Source organism: Saccostrea echinata, unplaced genomic scaffold (assembly GCF_033153115.1).
Source record: "Saccostrea echinata isolate AGI-Se365-2 ecotype Australia unplaced genomic scaffold, CSIRO_AGI_Sech_v1 ptg000064l, whole genome shotgun sequence".
Taxonomy (NCBI): domain Eukaryota; kingdom Metazoa; phylum Mollusca; class Bivalvia; order Ostreida; family Ostreidae; genus Saccostrea; species Saccostrea echinata.
This window is the reverse complement of record NW_026889813.1, coordinates 764,329-784,731: the sequence shown is the minus strand read 5'-3', so window position 1 is coordinate 784,731 and position 20,403 is coordinate 764,329. Positions and strand designations below refer to the sequence as shown.

Below are 20,403 nucleotides of genomic sequence, written 5' to 3'. Positions count from 1 at the left end.
TACTGTAATTTTGTAACCTAGTACATGTATATCTTTTGTTTGATGTACAACTGCATAGGAAATGCAGTTCACTTGTACTGTTGTTTTTACAATACATTTATTACATTTTCCTTGAATGCAGTGGTCAATATTCTGCTTCCAATTACATTTTATACCTCTTTAAAAAAAAAAAAAGGTTGAACTCCCATTATTTTGAATAGTCTTTTAAATTTCTATTGGTATCTTCAAATTATTGGAAGATTTTAAAAGTGTAAAAGATGTATTGTGAAACAGGACATTTTCTGGATCTGCAACTCAATTAATGAAAAAAGACTTTAAGCTACAATTCATAAACTGGTATAATCTAAGCCATGTTAATTGAAATGTTAGAAACATATCACAGAAATGATTTGCATAAAATCATTTTCACAAGAACTCGACCATATTTTGTATTCAAACATGTACTTAGTACAAATACATACAACATGTACATGTTGTTTTGATATAGAATGTAAAACCCTTCATGTCTGGAAAATTTTTCCAACAATTAACTCTGATTGCTCTCTGTTCTGAATCTGACCCACTGGTGGATGTTAGATATAGAAACAGCTATCTTTACAGATCAAAGGCTCAGGAATTTACAGCAAGCTGATTTTAAGAATAGAATAGAGATGAATGAAATTACGCTAAAACAAGAATAATAGTTGTGGGCAATTTGTACATGCCATCAATCAAATCAAATCATGAAACAAAACTATGTATAACAAGAAGTGTTAGGTGTTGCTGTTTCAATGTTTGTGAATTCATATATGAAATACATGTGTATGGCACTAACAACTGAATTAAAGAAAATCTAGCACATGCAGACTAATAAATTTAATGTTTGAAATTATACTCACTGTTTTTGACTACCTGTAAGAAAACAAAAAGAAAAAATAACAAAAATTAAAAATACAGTGAAACTTTTCAAATTTGGGTGTAGTCTATTCCGAAATCTTGTCTAATATGATTGAAAGTTCTAGTCCCTTTCAGTTAATATTCTAGTCAGGGTTGTCCTTAAGAATTGAAATAGGAGGGGACATTTAAAAAGTAGAAGGGGTTCTGGGGTTCTTCCACTAAAAGGAGGTTGCTGGGGTATACCAGAATAACTGGGGGATGTCATTATAGGAAGGGAAATTCCCCGGCCCCTGGGCCTTAGGGACAACCCTACTAGTGTTTAAAATGTTGTATAATCCAGAATATTGTCTAATCCGCTCAAGTGGTGTTTCCAGATTAGACAAGTTCTACTTAACAATGGATAGAACACTTATTTAAATCTTGCATTTTGTACATGGTGATCTTAAAGGACTTATACTCTTATATAAAAGTTGTATGAAAATAGAAATGTATGGTACATTTGCTGTCTGTAACATTCAATGATGAATTAAAAATTGGACCCAGAAATAATTACATGTAATATCATAATCAAATATATATAGCATTCAAAGGATAAAAACCAAAATTGAATCTGAGCCCCTTGAACTCTACACTTGTACTCTAATAACTTCTCTATGCAACAACCAGCAAATGAATCCATACCATCATTTAATTTAATTAGCCCTTTCATGGTAACTGTGATACTGCTCCTTTGCAGGGCAAATTAATAACGCTTAGTGAAGTTTTTTAGGTAATAATTAAATGACATTTATTAAACAATTGTTGCTATGTCATATTTCACCAAACTATATTATCGTGAAACAGTCTATTATGGCATTAGAGATGGGACAATATACTGATACACCAATATATACCAATATTTCTTGCTAAGATATGGTTTACAATTCATGCATTGAAATATTGGTATGACAAGATACACAAACGACCTATTAAAAAATTGAAAATGAAAATAGTTGTCTTGGAAAAAAGGCAATGGGTAATGAAACTTTATGAAGCAAAGAGATGAATTTCAAATTGAAAATGTGCTTTATCACTAACAAGTCATAGATATGGGGGAAACATTTTCACTTTTTAGCATTCTCGGAAGACTGCACAAGTAAAGTTTACAAAAGCCAAGCAATCTGTAAGGCGTGTTATATACAGAAAATATCTTTTTCCACAACAAGGGATATTATTATTTATTAGTGCCCATCTGGCACTAACAGTTTTGAACAAAGCATAGATTCTCTAATTTTCATTAAAAAGAAATTTTAAAACAAATTGTTAATTTATTTGTAAACTCAACTTAGTTATAGACTTTCAGCAATTAATAATTATGTACATGTGGTACTGTTTTTGATGAATTTTTAGTCAATGATATTGATAAACTACATAATTATTTGAAAACTCAACTTATTTATAGACATTTGGCAATACGTACATATAATATTGTTTTTGTGAATTCTTAGTCAATGAAATTGATGAACTACTTGTATTAATTTCAAAGCACATATGATTTGATATAAATTTTGTGGATTTATCGTCTAGAAGACAAATAAAATACTAAGTTTATTATAGTTTTTCTAATATATCATAATATCGAAATATGTGCATCATATTAAATGTATCGAGATATGTATCGTATCACAAGACCTGTGTTACTTAAAAATAGATTTTAGTGTCTTCAGTTAATTATAGCCTTATACCAGAGAGCGATATACTTAGTATATAGGTCCCTGCTTATACATTTCACTTTTACCGACACCATTTTCCCTACAAAAACATTTTCATTTATCTTAATTTTTTTCATTAGATCTTACTTTATTTATGTCACCGGGTTCACAGGTGCGTGAAAGTCAGTCAATATATCTGGTCTCAGTAGCTCAGTGGTTAGAGTGCTGGCACGGTATGCCAGAGGCCCTGGGTTCGAGCACAGGAGTTCGCAATTTTATCAATAAAGTCAATAAAAATCACTCGATTGACCAAGCCATGAGCTATGCGTTAGCATAGCGAACAGGAATGCAACACGTTTTTGGAGAAATCAATCAATTTGCTGTTACCCACCACTTATTCAATACAGCTCGTCAGCATTCGTATCAAACAACATTTCTCTACTAAAATTTGCTTTCTAACCCTTCTCGAATGCTGTCAATACCCACTTTCTTCGATTTCGTGTAACATTCGTTTTACCAAGAAGCCATTGCATGATGTCACATCAAACCCGAACCCGACAGGTAATTATTCGATTGTCTTAAATAAAAAAAAAAAAATAAATACATTGTCAATTATTGTACATATTTTATTTTATAATTAAATTGAATAAATCATAATACTTAATATCCCCCAATTATTTTTTTATGGTGAGAAACCATGTCAAGTTGTTCAAAAACAAAGGGCGATAATTTCAGTTGCATGTGCGCGCAAATTGAAATATTGAGTAAGTAAAAAGAAATTCGTCGTGTCCCACAACTTTGTTGATATACTTTGGTAAGTTGGTGATAATACAAAGCAACAGGAAATAATTTAAAGTTTATTCTCTATCTTTTTTTAATTTAATAATTATCTTTCAGGTTCGGGTTTGATGTGACGTCACGCAATGGCTTCTCGGTAAAACGAATGTTTACGCGAAATCGAAGAAAGTGGGTATTGACAGCAATCGAGAAGGGTTAGAGAGCAAATTTTAGTAGAGAAATGTTTGATACGAATGCTGACGAGCTGTATTGAATAAGCGGTGGGTAACAACAAATTGATTGATTTCTCCAAAAACGTGTTGCATTCCTGTTCGCTATGCTAACGCATAGCTCATGGCTTGGTCAATCAAGTGATTTTTATTGACTTTATTGATAAAATTGCGAACTCCTGTGGTTCGAGTCCCGGTTGAGACTTGATTTTTCACCACCTGTGACATTTATTTTGCTATTAGTGTAAATTTATCTTCGACTATCATATCTAACGTTTATTATCTATGTTCAGAGACCAGAAATTAAATTTCGTCATTGATTCCATAATCTCTATTTTTTATAATGAAAAATAGCTCTAAATTACCATCACAATCACAATAACCTTCACTAATTTCATTGAATTCTAAATCCTTACATCAACGTTTTAGACGTATATGATTTAGGTCTGCTGCTGTATAAAATAATAAACAAAACTCAAAATTCCCGCTGCAACAGGAAGTAAAGCTCGAGTAATAATATATAAAACACTCCTGACAACTTCGAAAATTCCGGTATGTGCTAGCGGCATCTGACCTCAATTGTCCGCAAAATTAGCTATGATAATTGGGATTTTCTGAAACAGCTACATTATGATTTTTAACACTCTGATTTGTTTTTAAATAATGTTTACGAATAACAAGAGTAAAAGACTGTAAAGAAAATCCGCTGCTTTTTTAAACAAACAACATGGCAAATTAGAGGTAGAGAAATAATGTGACCTCTAGTCGAAGTCAGACATCTATTTCTAATATATAACTTTTGAAGATTTTTTCAACCATTGAATTATCTCTCTAATCAAAAAGAGGAATGCGGCAAATTTGCTATAGGCAAATGTGTACTCTGACGTAAATCACAATTTATCTGCCTTTGCGTTCATATTTCCTTTTTTCAATAGGTTTTTCAGGATGTTCTACAAAGGTAGCTTGTTATCTAATTGATTCCAAAATTGCCTATGTACACGGAAACTAATTGCAAGGGATAAATTTTCCTTATAATTCCAAGAAGATGGGCGAACAAGCCGAGAAAAATGCCTATAGTTCGACAATAATTAAGAAAGTGAAAAATAAAATTTCAATTAAAACACTATTTTCTTTGGTATGTCAACACAGATGTATACTTCATGTAAAATCCCCAGAATTTGAAACAGTCTCACAAGTATTAAAATTATTCGTCTGTGAAATAAAATGCACATACCAAAGAGGGCAAAAATCATTTAGTCATACTATAACTGAATTTTTCTGTATAAGTGAGTCTTCGCTCCATTTTTTGAAAGTATATCTTTAACGTATTGTGAGAATATATTTTTTTGTTTAACAAAAACATGGAGCACATGGAGCACTCTGCCTTAAAAATTCACTCTTATAACACAAAAATCGTATCTTTCCGAGCAATATTTAAAGTTCAGCTATTCAGAGGTCATATTACAAACAAGATTTAAATTCCGCTACTTCTTATGAGTTGTATGTCAGTATCTAAGAAAGAAAATTGTTGCTCGGGAGTTGTATTACTTGGGTTTAAATCTCAACAAATCTTTAAGGTCTGACGACACGTTCCTCAAATACCCGTTTTGTTTCTCTTCGTTATTATATAAAAATATTCACAATATTAACATTATCTTGTGATTTCTAAACCGTTTTCAAAATGTCTAAAAAAATAAATACGACAAAAATTGGGCCCAAAAATTGTGATATTGACCATTCAAGTTATTTCAAATAGAATAATAAAGGAAATATCACCCTCTGGTATCTTGCACAAATGCCTGGTAAGGTACCTCAACTTTTTGTGTAGAAACTTGTTAAAGTAGCAATACTTCAATCGACAAATTCTTGGGAAAAATTATATATTATTGAGGAACGTGTCGTCTGACCATAACTTTCTTTATATACCTTAGAAGAATTTTTGCCGAGAGAATTTTTCCACAGAAAAGTTTTGTTTTATACCATTAAGTATTTAGAACTTTGTTCTAAGTATTTAGTTCACAAATTGAATTTGATTTTTATACACATTTGAAGCTATAGGCCAGTCTAATTAAATTAGATCTTCCATCCGCTCCCCGGTTTTCTATGCGCCGCATGCGACATATAGAAAAGAGGACAGCGGGTGGAAGATCTAATTTTAATTAGATTGAGCTATAGACATTTTGCACGCCTTGTTCGTCCATCTTCTTTCGCATCAATGATATCAAAGTAAATTTTAAAAAAAAAATCAAACAATATCTATGTTCATATCCTTCTTCGTTATTTTCATTGTTTTAACAAAAAACGTATTCGAAAATATTGAATTACAAATGTTTGCATGAGAACTAATTGCAAATAACCAGAATATCAAACTTGATCATTGTGTAACAACACAAACTGCTGATGCATATATATGTATTTTATCACTTATTGAGAGAGAGAGAGAGAGAGAGAGAGAGAGAGAGAGAGAGAGAGAATAAGGAAGGAACAGTGATAGGGTGCACTTAAAAAACGTAACTGCATCTTTTGTATTGGCAGTTTGTTCAATAATGGTACTGATATATACAATGGGTCCTCAATCATAGACCATTGACCTGCATCAGTATACAAAAATAATCCTGACACCTTCAGGCCTAGTCCGAAATATCTGACGTTTTCCAGGCGTTTTTCACGGTTTTGTTTTCCTGTCACGTCAAATATTAAAATCGTGAAAAACGCCTGGAAAACGTCAGATATTTCGGACTACTTCAGACCAAACTCATCTGAACCATATCTCGATAAAAAAGAAAGAAAAGAAAAAAAAACCTTTGTTCTTACCACTAAAGTTAAGGTTGATAGAGGCCGACACTTCCCCTAATTTATTTTTGGCCACCACTTTGTACGTCCCAGCGTCCGCAGCAGTGACACCTAAAATGTCCATCATCACATTGTATTTGTTGCCCCCGGCGGGTTCCACGCGCATCTTAATCCTATTGGACTGCGAGATTGGTGATGTCCCTTGGAACCACTGAATATCCGGTTTAGGGGAAGCCTCCAGAGTACACTGAAACACCAGCTTTGCGCCATTATCCTCCTGTTTAAGAACTGGTTTCTGGGTGAAACGTGGTGCGATGTCGTCACCAACCCCCATTGTTGCCCACTTTTAACTAAAAGTAACAAAAATATATATTACAATTACATTTTAGTTAAACATTCATACATATAACCAACGACTTCCCGAGCTATTGGCTGATACGTTCGCACTATATACATACATCTGCCTCCTCCACAGAATTTGAGCCGGTTTGCAAAGAACAACTATCAGAATAAATGCATTGCTAGGGACCGCAGTACCCCCTGGGGTTAACCAAATACCAGTAAGTCACATGTGCATAGTATAATCAGCTACACGTGTTAATGAAGGATGCTAATTAATTGCGCGTGCAGTGGACACCAGACAAGAAAAAAAATCAACTGAAGTGGTTATCACCCCCATTTAGATATGATCCGAACCCCCCACCCCCACCCACCCCCTATCCCTTTCACACACCACATACACCCCAAGGGCTAGGGATTAAATAATGAAAAATAATTTCCCTTCATACAGAGAACCATTTAGGATTCTTGCCGACCTGATTTGCTTCTATATTTCAATGTTTTCTGTTACATGCCAAGGGGATTACCAAAATCCGAAGTTAATTTCAAAACAGATAGACAGATTTAACACCCCTCTCTAATTTAGGTGCTATTAACTCTGTACAGTCTGACGTTTATAACGATTTAGTCTGTAGGTTCACTACAAAAGTTAAAAATGAAAAGTTTTTTTCTCTTTTTTTTTGTGGAGAAAATTCTAAAAATGTGAACACCAACTCCAAGTTTAAAACTACCAAACAACATATCAAAAGTACATATTTAAAACCCTGCATTAAGAACAATTACATTGATTTTTAATACACTTTAAAATGATGATTAATTAACATAATTACACAAATTCTAGGTGAAAATATCATTGCAAAAGTTGATTTAATCAATAAAACAAAGCTTGCACACAAGATACTAGTAATGTTCCAATGTCTTCGGATTAATTCAACAGGTACATTTGATGGTAGGGTTGTGAGAAACAAAATCTATTGCCGAATTACGATTGCTTAAAAAGAAATCAAATTGTCATTCATTTTAACACCAATATCTGGCTCACACAACTCACCTAACCGTTTAAAACCGCATTTCCCAAATCTAAGAGAAAATATGCAATTAAACGATCAAAATGGCTTGACTCCACCAGTATGTAATTTTCCCAATCGTGCAGATGTTAGAGGGAAGACCTCGAGAACATAAACGAACGATCTTCGTCTAACATGCACTCGGTTCCAATCAGCACAAGCATAAACATCTAGAATATTAAATTGCTAAAAATGTAAATTAGTGTTGTTCTATCCACGGGGTGTATGTTTTCCGGTTTCCAGCCACAATCTGATAAATAATTTGATCTCTCGCTGCAAATGAGATACCGCCTGCTCAGTAATGTTTATTTTTCAACTAATTTTCTTTAATTTGTAAACAACCAAAATTGCCAGCACGCAATGGACTAAATACAGTTGTGTCGTTCTAACAGAGATTAAAGACTTTTTGTAAGATTGGTGATTTAACCCGGTTCCAATGTCGCATTACTGTATGTTTTCATCATACGACCATATTATTTTATAGCTGAAAAATTACGAAATACCAACAATAAAATGCAAGAATCAATATAGAAAATAAAATAAAAAACTATGTATATTGTTTCAGAGGCTCGAAAAAGATCACTTTCTTTAAATTCATAATTCAGGCTCAATGAATATTATTATAAATGACCTCAGAGAGAATTCTCCATATTTTTAGCACTCGGGATAAATCTAAATAGAATATGTTAGAATAAAAGTGTATCAATTTAAAAGCATTGTAAAAAGTGCTTGCATTGCAGATTGTTTCATTTGCGCATCGTCGTCTGCTCCGATGCTTTGCCTCATATATACTTTGCAATTGTGCTATAATATTTCGTTTGTAAGATCTTTTCTTGGCTCCCATAGATAGCAGCTAAACTTTCCAGAAAGCTAAAGAAAAACGAATGCGAGATTGATGGCGCACGCGCTGGTCGTCTGCCAAGCATATGCAGAAATCTGTCATTGTTTCCCTTCCTTCGTGAAAAGAAATATGGACAAAAAACAAAACATTTGGTAAATTAAAATTTTCCTGTTTGCAAGTACACAAGAAATCTAATTCTGAAGGGGAAAAAATGTAATTGCCAAATTCTAATCCAAACTCAAAGAACCAATACATTTTCCAGAAATCTCCTGCTATGAGCGTATTATGTACAGAGAAATGCACTGCTGTTGCCCTCTTTGTGCACATTTTATCTTAACAAAATTTCGAGTATAATTTTCCCGTTTATTAGAATACAAAATCCGTCAGCAGCGATTATCTACATTTCCTTCCATAATATATGTATCATAAGAAATATAGAAATTTTATTTCAAATTCCTTCACATTAGCTTTAAGATCAAAGAGCATACTAATTGAAGTAACAATTATCTGGGAACATGTCCAAACGATATTATTAAGAATTGATCCTATGTAAATTACTTTAATCTAGAGTCCGAAAGTATGCAATGTATTTTTTGTTCTTCTCAGCACAAACTGCAATTTCATTTACCTGCCTGGGAATAAGCTGATGAAGAAACAGGTCTAATATACTCAAAGGTATCCAGCAGAGACATCAGTCATTGTCAGGTTTAATTAACTACAGAGATTTGCCAAGGAAACTGCTGTTCTTGTCTTTCTAGGAAATCATAACCTTGAGAGAGAGAGAGAGAGAGAGAGAGAGAGAGCTTTTTTACTTTCAAGGCAATCTTTCTCTCGGCGTTTAAATCTTGCAAGAAATTTCTGTTTTATCAAAGAATGCACGATTCCAATCATAAACGGTTTTGACAAAAAGAAATACAACGCTTTCCCGTGTTCTGACAAACTGATCGGGATCACTGAAGATCTGCACTCAAGTCAAACATCACTTGTAAACTTAAGGATAACTGTACCAGACAAGATAAATAAATAAAACTGAACAAAAACCAACCCCCGCCTTGATACATTTAGGTTTCTTGTAGGCAGGGCCTGTATTGTAAGTGCTGGCCTGCAGTCAAGTAAGACTTTTGATGAACATGCAGTGATAAAATGAAGACAATAAAGGAAATTTAATATTTGATACATCTACCTAGTCCTATCACACATACAGAGAGAGAGAGAGAGAGAGAGAGAGAGAGAGAGAGAGAGTAAATGAATGTCTTCCATATAGGATGAATAATATAGCATATCTTAAATATTCTTCTTTTGAACACAAGGGAGCAAAATATTATAATACTCTCTCGAATAACCTTTACTCAACTGTCTCTTTACTTAATTGCCAACTCTCGTGATATTTCAGGTATATATAATCTTAATGATATGTTGTTATATAAGATTTAGGTATGAGGAATCAACCCGATACTACGCATAAAGCACATTGCTCCGGAGTGATAACAGATATTGTTGATTTGATCTGATAACTTGTATTTCATTATTCACGGGTCAATCACCTACGTCTAATTACTTCCACTTTGGCATATTCACAGAATATCTGTATACATCATACAAAGTGACAAATTACAGACAATGATCTCATAAAACTATCATTTCTTGATAATTTTCAGGAAGTGATGATGTAGCCATTGGCTCAGTGGTTAAGGTTGATCAACTTTGTAGTTCGAATTAGGGAAGAGTTCCACTTATATACAGGTGGCAATGGTTTACCTAAAAAGCTAATTGGATATTTAAGTTTGTCTACAGCAAGGAACAATTAAAAGCTACCTTCCATCTTAAAGCCGAATTAGGCATATAAAGTGTTGAAATATACTCGCATTTCTCTTGGATTTTCTTTAAGATATCAAATATATGATGGAAATTTATTTGCAATGATGGCAATGATATCTTTTTGATAGATAATATGCAAAACAATCAATTACTGCAAAACGTTTTTATCACAAATTTACTGAGGAAATTTAAACTCATTCTATTTCAAGTATAAGGGTAATGTAGTAGAGTACAACACTTACAAAACAACTACAAAGTCATTGCGTAATATGCTTACGGTAAGGCAATATATGTATAAGCACTTAAGTTCAGCTTAATTTGACGTTACACTCAACAGAGGAAATTCTGGTGCGCCCATAGACTTAGACAGAGAAATATTGCAAATAAAGATAAACATGATTGTTTTTGTGCATTCCATATCGATGTCTAACATAAAACCAAACGCCAAGTTTGTTACGCTTCCCTGCAGGAGAAAAGGTATTTTGAATTTTTTGGACAGGGCGCAGCACTTTATAACAGTGAGTTTGCATCGTGTTGCAGAATGATAAATTTCAAATGATTTAAAGGAAAAAAAAAGTTTCATTTACATGAACAATTATTCATGATGATTATTAAATCACTCCCTAACATTTGATTAGTTTGAATTATTTCCATGACAACCAATTAAATCCCATCTCTGGAATTGAAAAAAAAAGAAGTTTTATTTGTTTTAGTTTGTTATCAAGAACACATGCATAATGAGTAAAAGCATTTTCGTTGAAGAAACTGCGAGGTTTACCTGTTTGTTGTGTTTATCTAACGCTTCCGCTCTGAAAATGAACTCCAGTAGCAGACGATACCACTGTTTTCTGTTTTAACGTATAAGGTACTTGGACACAAGTGATTGGATAGCACTGCATTCACTGATTAATAAGCAAAAATTAGTGACATTTCACAATCATAAGAGAACGTACTTCTAGAACTTACCAATATCCAACTAGTGAAATTATTCCATAGACTGAAAAAGAAACCTGCATTAAAAGAGAGAACTAAAGAAGAGGCGATAGTCGTAATCTCAGACGGCAGCCATGAGGCTTTCAGAGTGGAAGTAGATATTACAAGTATGCAAAAAATCCCATTTTTTCTCGAAGAAATCTAATATCACCAGCAACGGTTCCCATATTTGTATTAGCCAATCAGAGTGGGTGTCACTTCTAATCACGGCACGCGTGAGGGGCTGGGCTAGACAAAATTACGGTTTGCGTAATGAGTAACTGGCAATACATTGATATTATCTAGAAAGTAGGTTGAGAGTAGCTGTGCTTTTTTCGCTTGAAGTACGTGTATATCTATTATATGCATCAACTCTTGTCGGTGACTCTTTACGCAACAGTTCGTGATGGTGGTAGTTAGAAATAATATTTGGGGTATCAACACTTCTTCTCAAGCCTAAGCAAACACTAATCGAATTTTCATCATTCTTGCATCGTTTCTGCAAACCCTGAATAATGCTGATAACATTCGTGAGGAAAAACATACTTCAGATGGAGAAAAAATTGACGAATTGCATTATAGGAAGGTTTTTTTTCTTAGGGAAAAGTAAAACCAGAGCACAGCAGATTTTGGTATAAAGTTTGTGACTGCTGTCATTTTTACACCAGTATTGATAGCACTTTGGAATGACATGCTTGTCTCTTGTCCAATCAGATCTAAGAACACTATATTATTGTGGTTTTTGAAAATTTAATACAAGGAAAATTGATATGGACGTAAAAATACAATAAATTATACAAGTATAGGTCTTTCATGTAAAATAATATATGCATGTATGTTATTTTGTGTAAAATGGATGGATGTTTTCATTAAACCACAGTGGCTTTGGTGCCGACTTCAGCAGAAAAATAATATACTTCTATCAAGCTACCTGTTTGTGAGTACGTATAAGAGTGTTTGAATGACGATTCTTTCAGGTGCATGACTATGTCAATCAGACAGACATACACTAGGATAAAGAAAAAGGTGACGTTATATATAAGTTAATTTTAAAATTAGCAATATACCCATTTACTACTTCCAAGAGGATACACATGTGCTTATAATTTTATTCCGTGCAAGATTTCATGGCTCAATTAATTATGCACTAAATAAACAGTGTTTGTTTTTAAATTATTGAGTGGTTTGAAACAGTATTTTTTATCACCATCCTTGGTGTTCTTGCCTCTGACAGACTGACACTGACGTATTTAACAGTGTGAGCAATAATAGGTTTATACAGACTCGTTGACCCTCCCGTCACAGCATGCCGGTGTTGTTATCATCCTGTATACCCCAGACAGTATTGTTGTTGCCTGTTGTTGTTGGCTTACGTCTTCAATCTTGTTCACTGATTTTTGTAGCACTGGTCAATGTTACTGTCACCTTTCCGTGTAAAAGTTCAGCCGTTACAATTGCTTCAGTTCAGTTCTTTATTTCGTGGGACAAACATCCCGCATGCAGGTTTGAGGTATCCGATCCATAAACGGACCTAATTTTCTAACCTTATATATCCATCTTGTATTAAATAGTTGGAAATTAATTCAAAGCATTTTAGAGTAGAAAGGATTTACCAGGAGAATTTTTCAAAAATATAATTACCTAAGCAGTAATTAATTAATGAAGAATGCATTGAGGGCTATTGGGACAAGCAAATTTTTGAAAATAAAAAATTAAATACTAAGAATATAAAAAAAAATGCTGTGGTGGAAAGATGTATTTAATTATTAGGAATAGAAAAATGATTGAAAACTAATTTTTTACTGGATAGATTTTTTTTAGAATTGATTTTTATTGATTAAAAGCAAAGGAGGACAACTCTTCAAGGACAAGACAAGGTCAAAAATTAGGACACATTCCGCTCTTACATACTAATACTAAAACATGAAGATTATGTCTACATATACTGATTATTCAGCCAATATATATCTGTTATGCATTCAAATTCATTGAATATGAGGCTATTATGGGTCGGATACCTTAACAATGCATATACAGGTATATCAAACAATAACATGCATAATATATCAACAAAATAAGACATTGATTTTTTAAAAACACTAGTCGTATTTTGATAGTAATGAATAAACATTTTCCTAAAACTTTTTTAGCATTTTGTACTATAGAACAATTATATTGCTTTCAAGACGCTTGGTCTTCGTGAGAAATAATGTTGAATATACAGTGTTCTTATCTCTTAATTCGAGAAAACTGATCAGATTAGTAAAATAAGATATACATCTTCGATAAGCAAAGATCTAAGCTGGAAAAGCCAATTTTGAAGTTGGAATTACCACTAATACGCTTCCGTAGATATCATTTAAGTTGTTAAGTTATCATACCTTCCGGTCTCAATCTTTAAGTCATGTGACGATAACCTAAAATTTGTGGTAGCTTTAATATATATTCTTGAAAACCCCTTACGAACAATTGTTTATGGTGTTCCACATATTTTAGTTATAATTTTCTGTTTAATAATATCGTACATTTTATATGTTAAATATTACGTAAAATAATAATTGTCTGATTAAAATACGATATAAGTCAGACCTAGAGTATACTAGTACATGTATTTGTAATACTCGTAATTTAGGTACCATTGTTGTCCATCATATCTTGATATCATGTCCTCAATATAAAGTAGGTTCTTTTTCTTATTTTTAACCTACATTGAAATATTTTGAGCTTCTTAGATATTCAACCTATCCATAATACCCTTTCTTCTTCAGTTGCACCGTAGCATAACACGCTTTTAACATAGTACCAAATACATTAATCAAATACATTAATATGGTTGTCAACATTTAAATCTTTCATTTTGCTATGGACACAAAACATCGCGTTATTACCATGTGTTACACAATGCTTCGACGCTTAGATAAAAAAAAATTATGAAATAATTAAATAACTTCCCTAAATAATCCAATTGATCAACCACATACGTCAGCGAAAAAAATAAAACATTTGCAGTTCAATTAATGTGCAATCACTTTTTTTAAACAAAAAAATGTCTTTCAAAGTCATTAAGATGCATGGAAAATAACACAGAAAACATTATTTCTCCTTGTGGAACACCAGCTAAAATACAAAATATGTCTGTCAATATTGATTGATGTTGCTTAAATTTTTACAAAGTGACTGAATACATGTACATGTGTAATATCTGTTAGTGCTTAGATGAAATGCCTTTGTACATGTACGTATATTCAACAAAGCAACAGCACAGTCTTTTTATTTTTGTTTCTCAAAGTTATGCTTATCAAATTTCGAAGGACAGATACATGTAGCGTTAATTGTATTTCAACAACTTACTGAAATTATACCTTGTATTTCACCCTTTTAACAAGAATTGGCAAAAAAAAAAACCCCCTTACCAAATATTTGGATACTCAGTATTTACCAGAATCAAAGTTATTGTTAATAATCTATATTAATTCAAACTCTGATATCTTTGGCAGTAGTCAACTAATTTTTTCGAATATGATTTATTTGTGGTGTCCAGTAGATGTGCAATATTACTTTGGAATTTTCAGTTTCGGGATTAGGGGCCGAAAAACAACGTTTATCACAAAAACTAGGTTTCAAGAACTCCTCTTACAATTTATGCAATATAGCCAAATCATCATTTTATATATGTTAACTGATGTGCTGTAGATGTGCAATAAGGTTTGTAATTCTCTCCAGTACTCAGTATATGAACGTAGTATTTTTAAAATTCGTTTTTATGACGAAAATGGTACATGATTTTTTTAAATCATCATGCAGTTTGAAAATCAAAAATAGTATCTATGTTTGTGTTAGTCAATAGACTTTCCATGATACTCGTGCCATTTGCATTATAAAACCTGATACTACAATTACAATCTTCTCTTTTCCTACCATTTGCAATTCGTAATCCTATTGTTCTATACAAACTGATCAACTTTTTAAAATTATTAATTTCATATCCAAATTATATCTACAGGGTTTTTTTTAAACAGTATCATACAATGTGGTCTATGATTGATTGTTTGTTGTTTTACGTCCCATTCGAAAAATTTTCATTCATATAGAGACGTCACCATATACCGGTGAAGAACTTCAAATTTAGACCTATACTCGGCACTCAGGGCCATTGAACAGTGAGGGTTCTTTATCGTGCCAAAGCCTACCGTGACACGGGACTCGATTTTTAAGGTCTCATCCGAAAAACCGCAAAGGCATTTGCTTTCCACTTCTTATGCCGGGCGCTTGGCGAAGGAACAGTCACAGCCGGGCGGCTCAAAACAGTATCTACCTACGTCTTAGGTTTGACGTGGCGCGGCGAACGAGAATTGAACTCTGGTGTTTCGTAAGATCGCCCTTGTGCTTTCACTGGCTACGCGTATGTTTCCATAGGTTACGTATATGTGCCCATACGGCACGTGTGTTTTCGTGGGTCAGGCGTAGGCATAATGCGGTTCTGTGGTCTCTAACTGCTGTCGAATCTCCTGTGTTTGCGTTCCATTGTGAGGTGTACTGATTTCTTGGTTTTGCATTCGATTTTTTGCTTCTATTGCGTATGTATTTTCCCGTTTACATATAGACAATCTTTGACCAGCCTCCGTGTTCTACAGGTATTTCCTTGCTTTCTCATATCTTTCGTCATCGGGAATATAGCTATTTCCTGCATGCATTATTCAAAATCTGTTCGTATATTCCAAATACTGTTCCTTTTCATCGCTTTACTCTTTATTTGGAATGCATGTGATCGTTCACTTTTCAATTGTAAAAAATAAAAAATTCTGCCACGATTGCCCTGTTTTGATAAAATTGTCCAGAACAGTTTCCATATTGCAGTTGTCAGTGAATCCCTAGTTCAAAATAGAAGAATTCTTGCAATTTATTCTCCTAGGCATATTATAGTAAAATTTGTTTTTCCGTAGAGCATATTGAAGTTCAACAACCGAGTCCTTGAGTTGTCAATTGAAATATCTTCTTTTTTTAAATTTGTAATGATCTTACATCTCTCCTTACTTCTTCAAAGAGCTCCTTTTGGTATTTTTCCATATTCAACATGCTGGCTCTCATTTCTTGAATATCTTTTTGAAAATCGTCTACCTTTTAGACACGTGTACAACACACCTATCTAGTTCAACTGCTTTCTCTTTAACTCTTGCCAATTATCTGTCTTCTTCCTTTGTTTTGTTTTCTTTTGTTTCCCTCTTCTTTTTCCTGTGATAATCTTGAGTCGAGCTTTGTAATCTAGATTTTCATTTATGTCTTTTATTTTTTGTGTTTTTTATCTTTGTATTTCCAGAAAACTTGATTAGTTTTGCTGACTGAGATTGCCATATTGTCACCATAAACATACAGTTCTCTTTAGCTTGACCTATGACTTTGCTCAGTAGCAATGCAATCTAACTCTTTTACTCCTTATATATCGTAAAGAGACATAATATCATCTATATCTGAGGTACACGTTGTGGTTTTCAAATTAAATATCAATTTATAGACGTTTTATAAGGTGAGGAATTTAGAAAATTAATATATTTTATCAACAATTCCGATAAGACAGTATACACCTGACAAAAATCATATTAGGTCTAACAACAACAACAACAACAAAAATCCATGTAGATTGACCAATTCTCAGTTTTTTCTTCCATACAATAGGTTGAAAACTCTTTCCACGTGTGTCCATCTTGCGCTATTATCGTCATACCTGAATGCAAAGTTTTTTGGCAAAGCGATATATATTCACAGGGCACAGGAAAGAAAAACAATCTTGTCTGATTTTACATAAGGTTACTATTGGCCTATACCTAAATCAGTTCCCAATTGACCTATAGCCAATGAAGTCATGCTGCTTGTACAACGCCACTTTAAAGGTTCGTCGAATTAAACAGCATCATTGCTGTGAGATGTGATACAAATTGATAAAAAAAATTGCCAATGTAAAGGTGCATGTATTAAGTTCATACACCAAGTTTTACTGCATGTTAAAATAAAATCCAAACGGCCATTTGAGGGATTGGGTTAAATTTTTTGGTACAATCTGTACAATATATGGAAAACAAGTACATGACACACCAACAGACAAAAACCAAAGTACATGTTCACTTTCTGATTTTCCCATTTTTGTGGATTTGATCTTTTCTTTCGTGAAAACAGCAAAGACAAAACTACCGCGAAAATATATAACTTTGTACGTGATTCTGTTACATTTAAGGATGGTCCTAACATGTACATACAAATATTGATAGATTGAACAAAGAATACTGACTTATTTGTAAAATTAATTAAATATCGAAAAGGGGTATCAAAAGTCGACTTTATGCAACCCTACTCACTCTCAAGTTCTGACAAACTACAGTAAATTATACATCAATAAGCGCTTCATAAATGCGCGGATAATGCTTACAATGACAAGATTCTAAAGACGAGGAACTATTTGCACCTAGACGTTAATTCAGCAAGATGTATGATGCAAATACTGTAAGTCTACCAAATATTTAAATATCAGTGTCATTAATAGTCTTTCACAGCTACTCCAAGAAAAGAGAAAAAAATACTGCACGTAGATCTAGATATTGTGATCAGTTGGAACTGAATACGGCTGCATCTGGAGTTTAAATTTCAAACTGAGAATTAATTCGACCATGTTACAGACGATCAATATACTAGTATCTAGAATTCATTTGTAAAATTTGTGAACACCTGCTTTAAACTATCTCAAAATTAACCTTATATACTTGTGAACGAAAAGAATAGGAAAAAGGGTCTTGGAGGTCGCACGAATTCCCAAAGCTATGTTCCATCCAACTCAGGCCTTAAATTGCCCAATTTTGTTTCGAGAGAAAACCTACTCATAATCAAACAAGAAGTATGCTTTCTAGATGTCCATGATTAAAGAGGATTTTCAAAGAAAAATACATCTTTTGGTTATGTATTTACAATATACAACCAACTTACATGTACAGTGTAGCACCTCCTTGGGGCCTGAATCCTAAATTTAGGGAACATAAATTTCACAATCTATATGGAGAGAGAATATTATTATTATTATTATTATCACCTAAACTGTTTGTACTATATTCGAGGAGGATAATAGGAAAGGATTTTAAAGACATAATTAAATTTTTAAAGTAATATATGACTCAGTAAGCCTCACCGTGATATCAGCTAGACTCCTGAGCCATACAGGAGACATGAATGTCCATTAGAAAAATGTTAAGTAGGTTCATAGTACCGGTGTTGTAGAGTAGGATTTCTCCCATAGCCAGCTTCCCCCCCCGGAATTTGAACTCCAGAGTAGTATTACCGCCCGAGAGGAAATCTCACAATAGAGCCAAAATTTTCCTCTTAGTTTCTCTGAGTAGGATTTCCCCTCTTTTATCAATGCTTAAATCTTTTGGCTAAAAGTTTATATAAAAATCAACTGATTTTTAATGGAAATATGTTTTTCCAGAATTGTCAAATTTTATATGAAATTTTTTAAAATATTGTTCAAATCATTGAGTCTCAACCCAAAATTTTAACTCAAAGGAAATAGTAAAATTAGTCACTCAAAAAATCGTAAGACTTGATTTATCAACACCCTCTCTCAGCGCAGGTGTACCTTTTTGTTCAAGAATTTAAAAATATATATCAGGCCACCTTTGATGATTTGATAATTTGTTTGCCCTCTTAAGGCCCAGTATTTTATTTAGGGACCCATCCTTTTTACAAAGAGTGTGCGAGAAATATTCTATAATTTTTGTTATTGATGGGTTTCACATACCATTTTGTGAGTATTTGAATCGAAAAAGTGGCCTGATATAATTTTAAAATTCGCGAACAAACATGTACCGCTGCGCCGAGAGAGGGTGTTGAGATATCAAGTCTTACAATTTTTTGAGTAACTAATTTTACATTTTCCTATGAGTTTAATTTTGGGCCAAGACTCGATGATTTGAACTATATCTTTTACGAATTCATGCAAAAATTCGACAATTCTTGACTCGCAAACATTCAAATTTCCATTAAAAAATCAGTTGACTTTCAAATAAACTTTTTGCAAAATAGTGTCGATATGATTTAAGCATCAATAAAAGAGGAAGAATCCCACTATCAGAAAGAAAGAGGGGGAAATTTGGCTCGAGAGTGAGATTTCCCCCAGGAGAAGGTGTACTCTTAGAGTACAAATTCAGGGGAGAAAGCTGGCATTTACTTTAATTTAGTGTACAACGAATGAAACGTGAAGATAAACAGTAATTATGTTCAAAATTCCAAATAAACATTACAAAACATCAGAGTGGGATCAGGTGCCATGGAGGAGTAAGCATCCCTTTTCGACCGGTTACACCCGCCGTGTAGGCATTTGTCATGATCGGGTAAACGGAGACTTCCAAAGACAATTCAGTATGAAAATAACGGCCTAATAATTTGTATGAAAGACGTTAGTCAACATTCGATCTAATGATCGATTATAGAATTTGCGAAATGTCAGTATCATGCCTCTTATTAGAAATTATGTAGATAATACTCTTGCGTATCGAATAAACCCCTTATACATGGTATACTGCTACATAAATAAGGGAACTTGACGATAGAAATATCAAAGTCATCACGTTTATCATAAAGTTTAGCTGTCATCAGTTTGTCATCAATGTCTTTCTCCAGTAAAACATCCAATTATGAAACATATGTGTCAGACTCTGTGATGTTATTTATTTTGAGTTCTTTGGAATTTATCGAAATCCTATGAAAATAAATATTGATGATTAATAAATATACTACGGTACAGCAGTTAAAACTGTGATTCTTTGATGTACTACAGTAAAAACTTCCTTTGATAACTATAGTAACTTGATCCCGTTAGGTGTCATAACCTTATTTAAAGCATCGTACCATACGAATGAAGAAAGACAACTGTCGGCTGCCTTCAATAGTATTCGATGTTGAAAAGAGCAGAATCTGAATGGCGCACTTTCCTTGTACTAATACAGCACACATAAGCA

At 33.3% G+C, this 20,403-nt stretch overlaps 1 protein-coding gene across 10 annotated transcripts in view; it reads right to left on the bottom strand.

Moving 5' to 3' along the window:
• Positions 1 to 11,552, bottom strand: part of LOC133175862 (twitchin-like) — a 79,320-nt gene extending 67,768 nt beyond the window's left edge. For 9 of the 10 annotated variants that reach the window (XM_061311000.1, XM_061310993.1, XM_061310998.1 and 6 more), the window contains exons 1-3: positions 11,399 to 11,552; positions 6,389 to 6,717; positions 879 to 891 (exon numbers count right to left, since the gene is read on the bottom strand). In XM_061311000.1, the coding sequence (XP_061166984.1) occupies positions 879 to 891; positions 6,389 to 6,701 (326 nt within the window). In that variant the 5' untranslated portion in view covers positions 6,702 to 6,717; positions 11,399 to 11,552. Of the gene's footprint in view, positions 1 to 878; positions 892 to 6,388; positions 6,718 to 11,210; positions 11,229 to 11,398 lie in introns of those variants that run through there. The other variant, XM_061310994.1, reaches the window with a different exon arrangement.
• Positions 11,553 to 20,403: the final 8,851 nt, after the last annotated feature.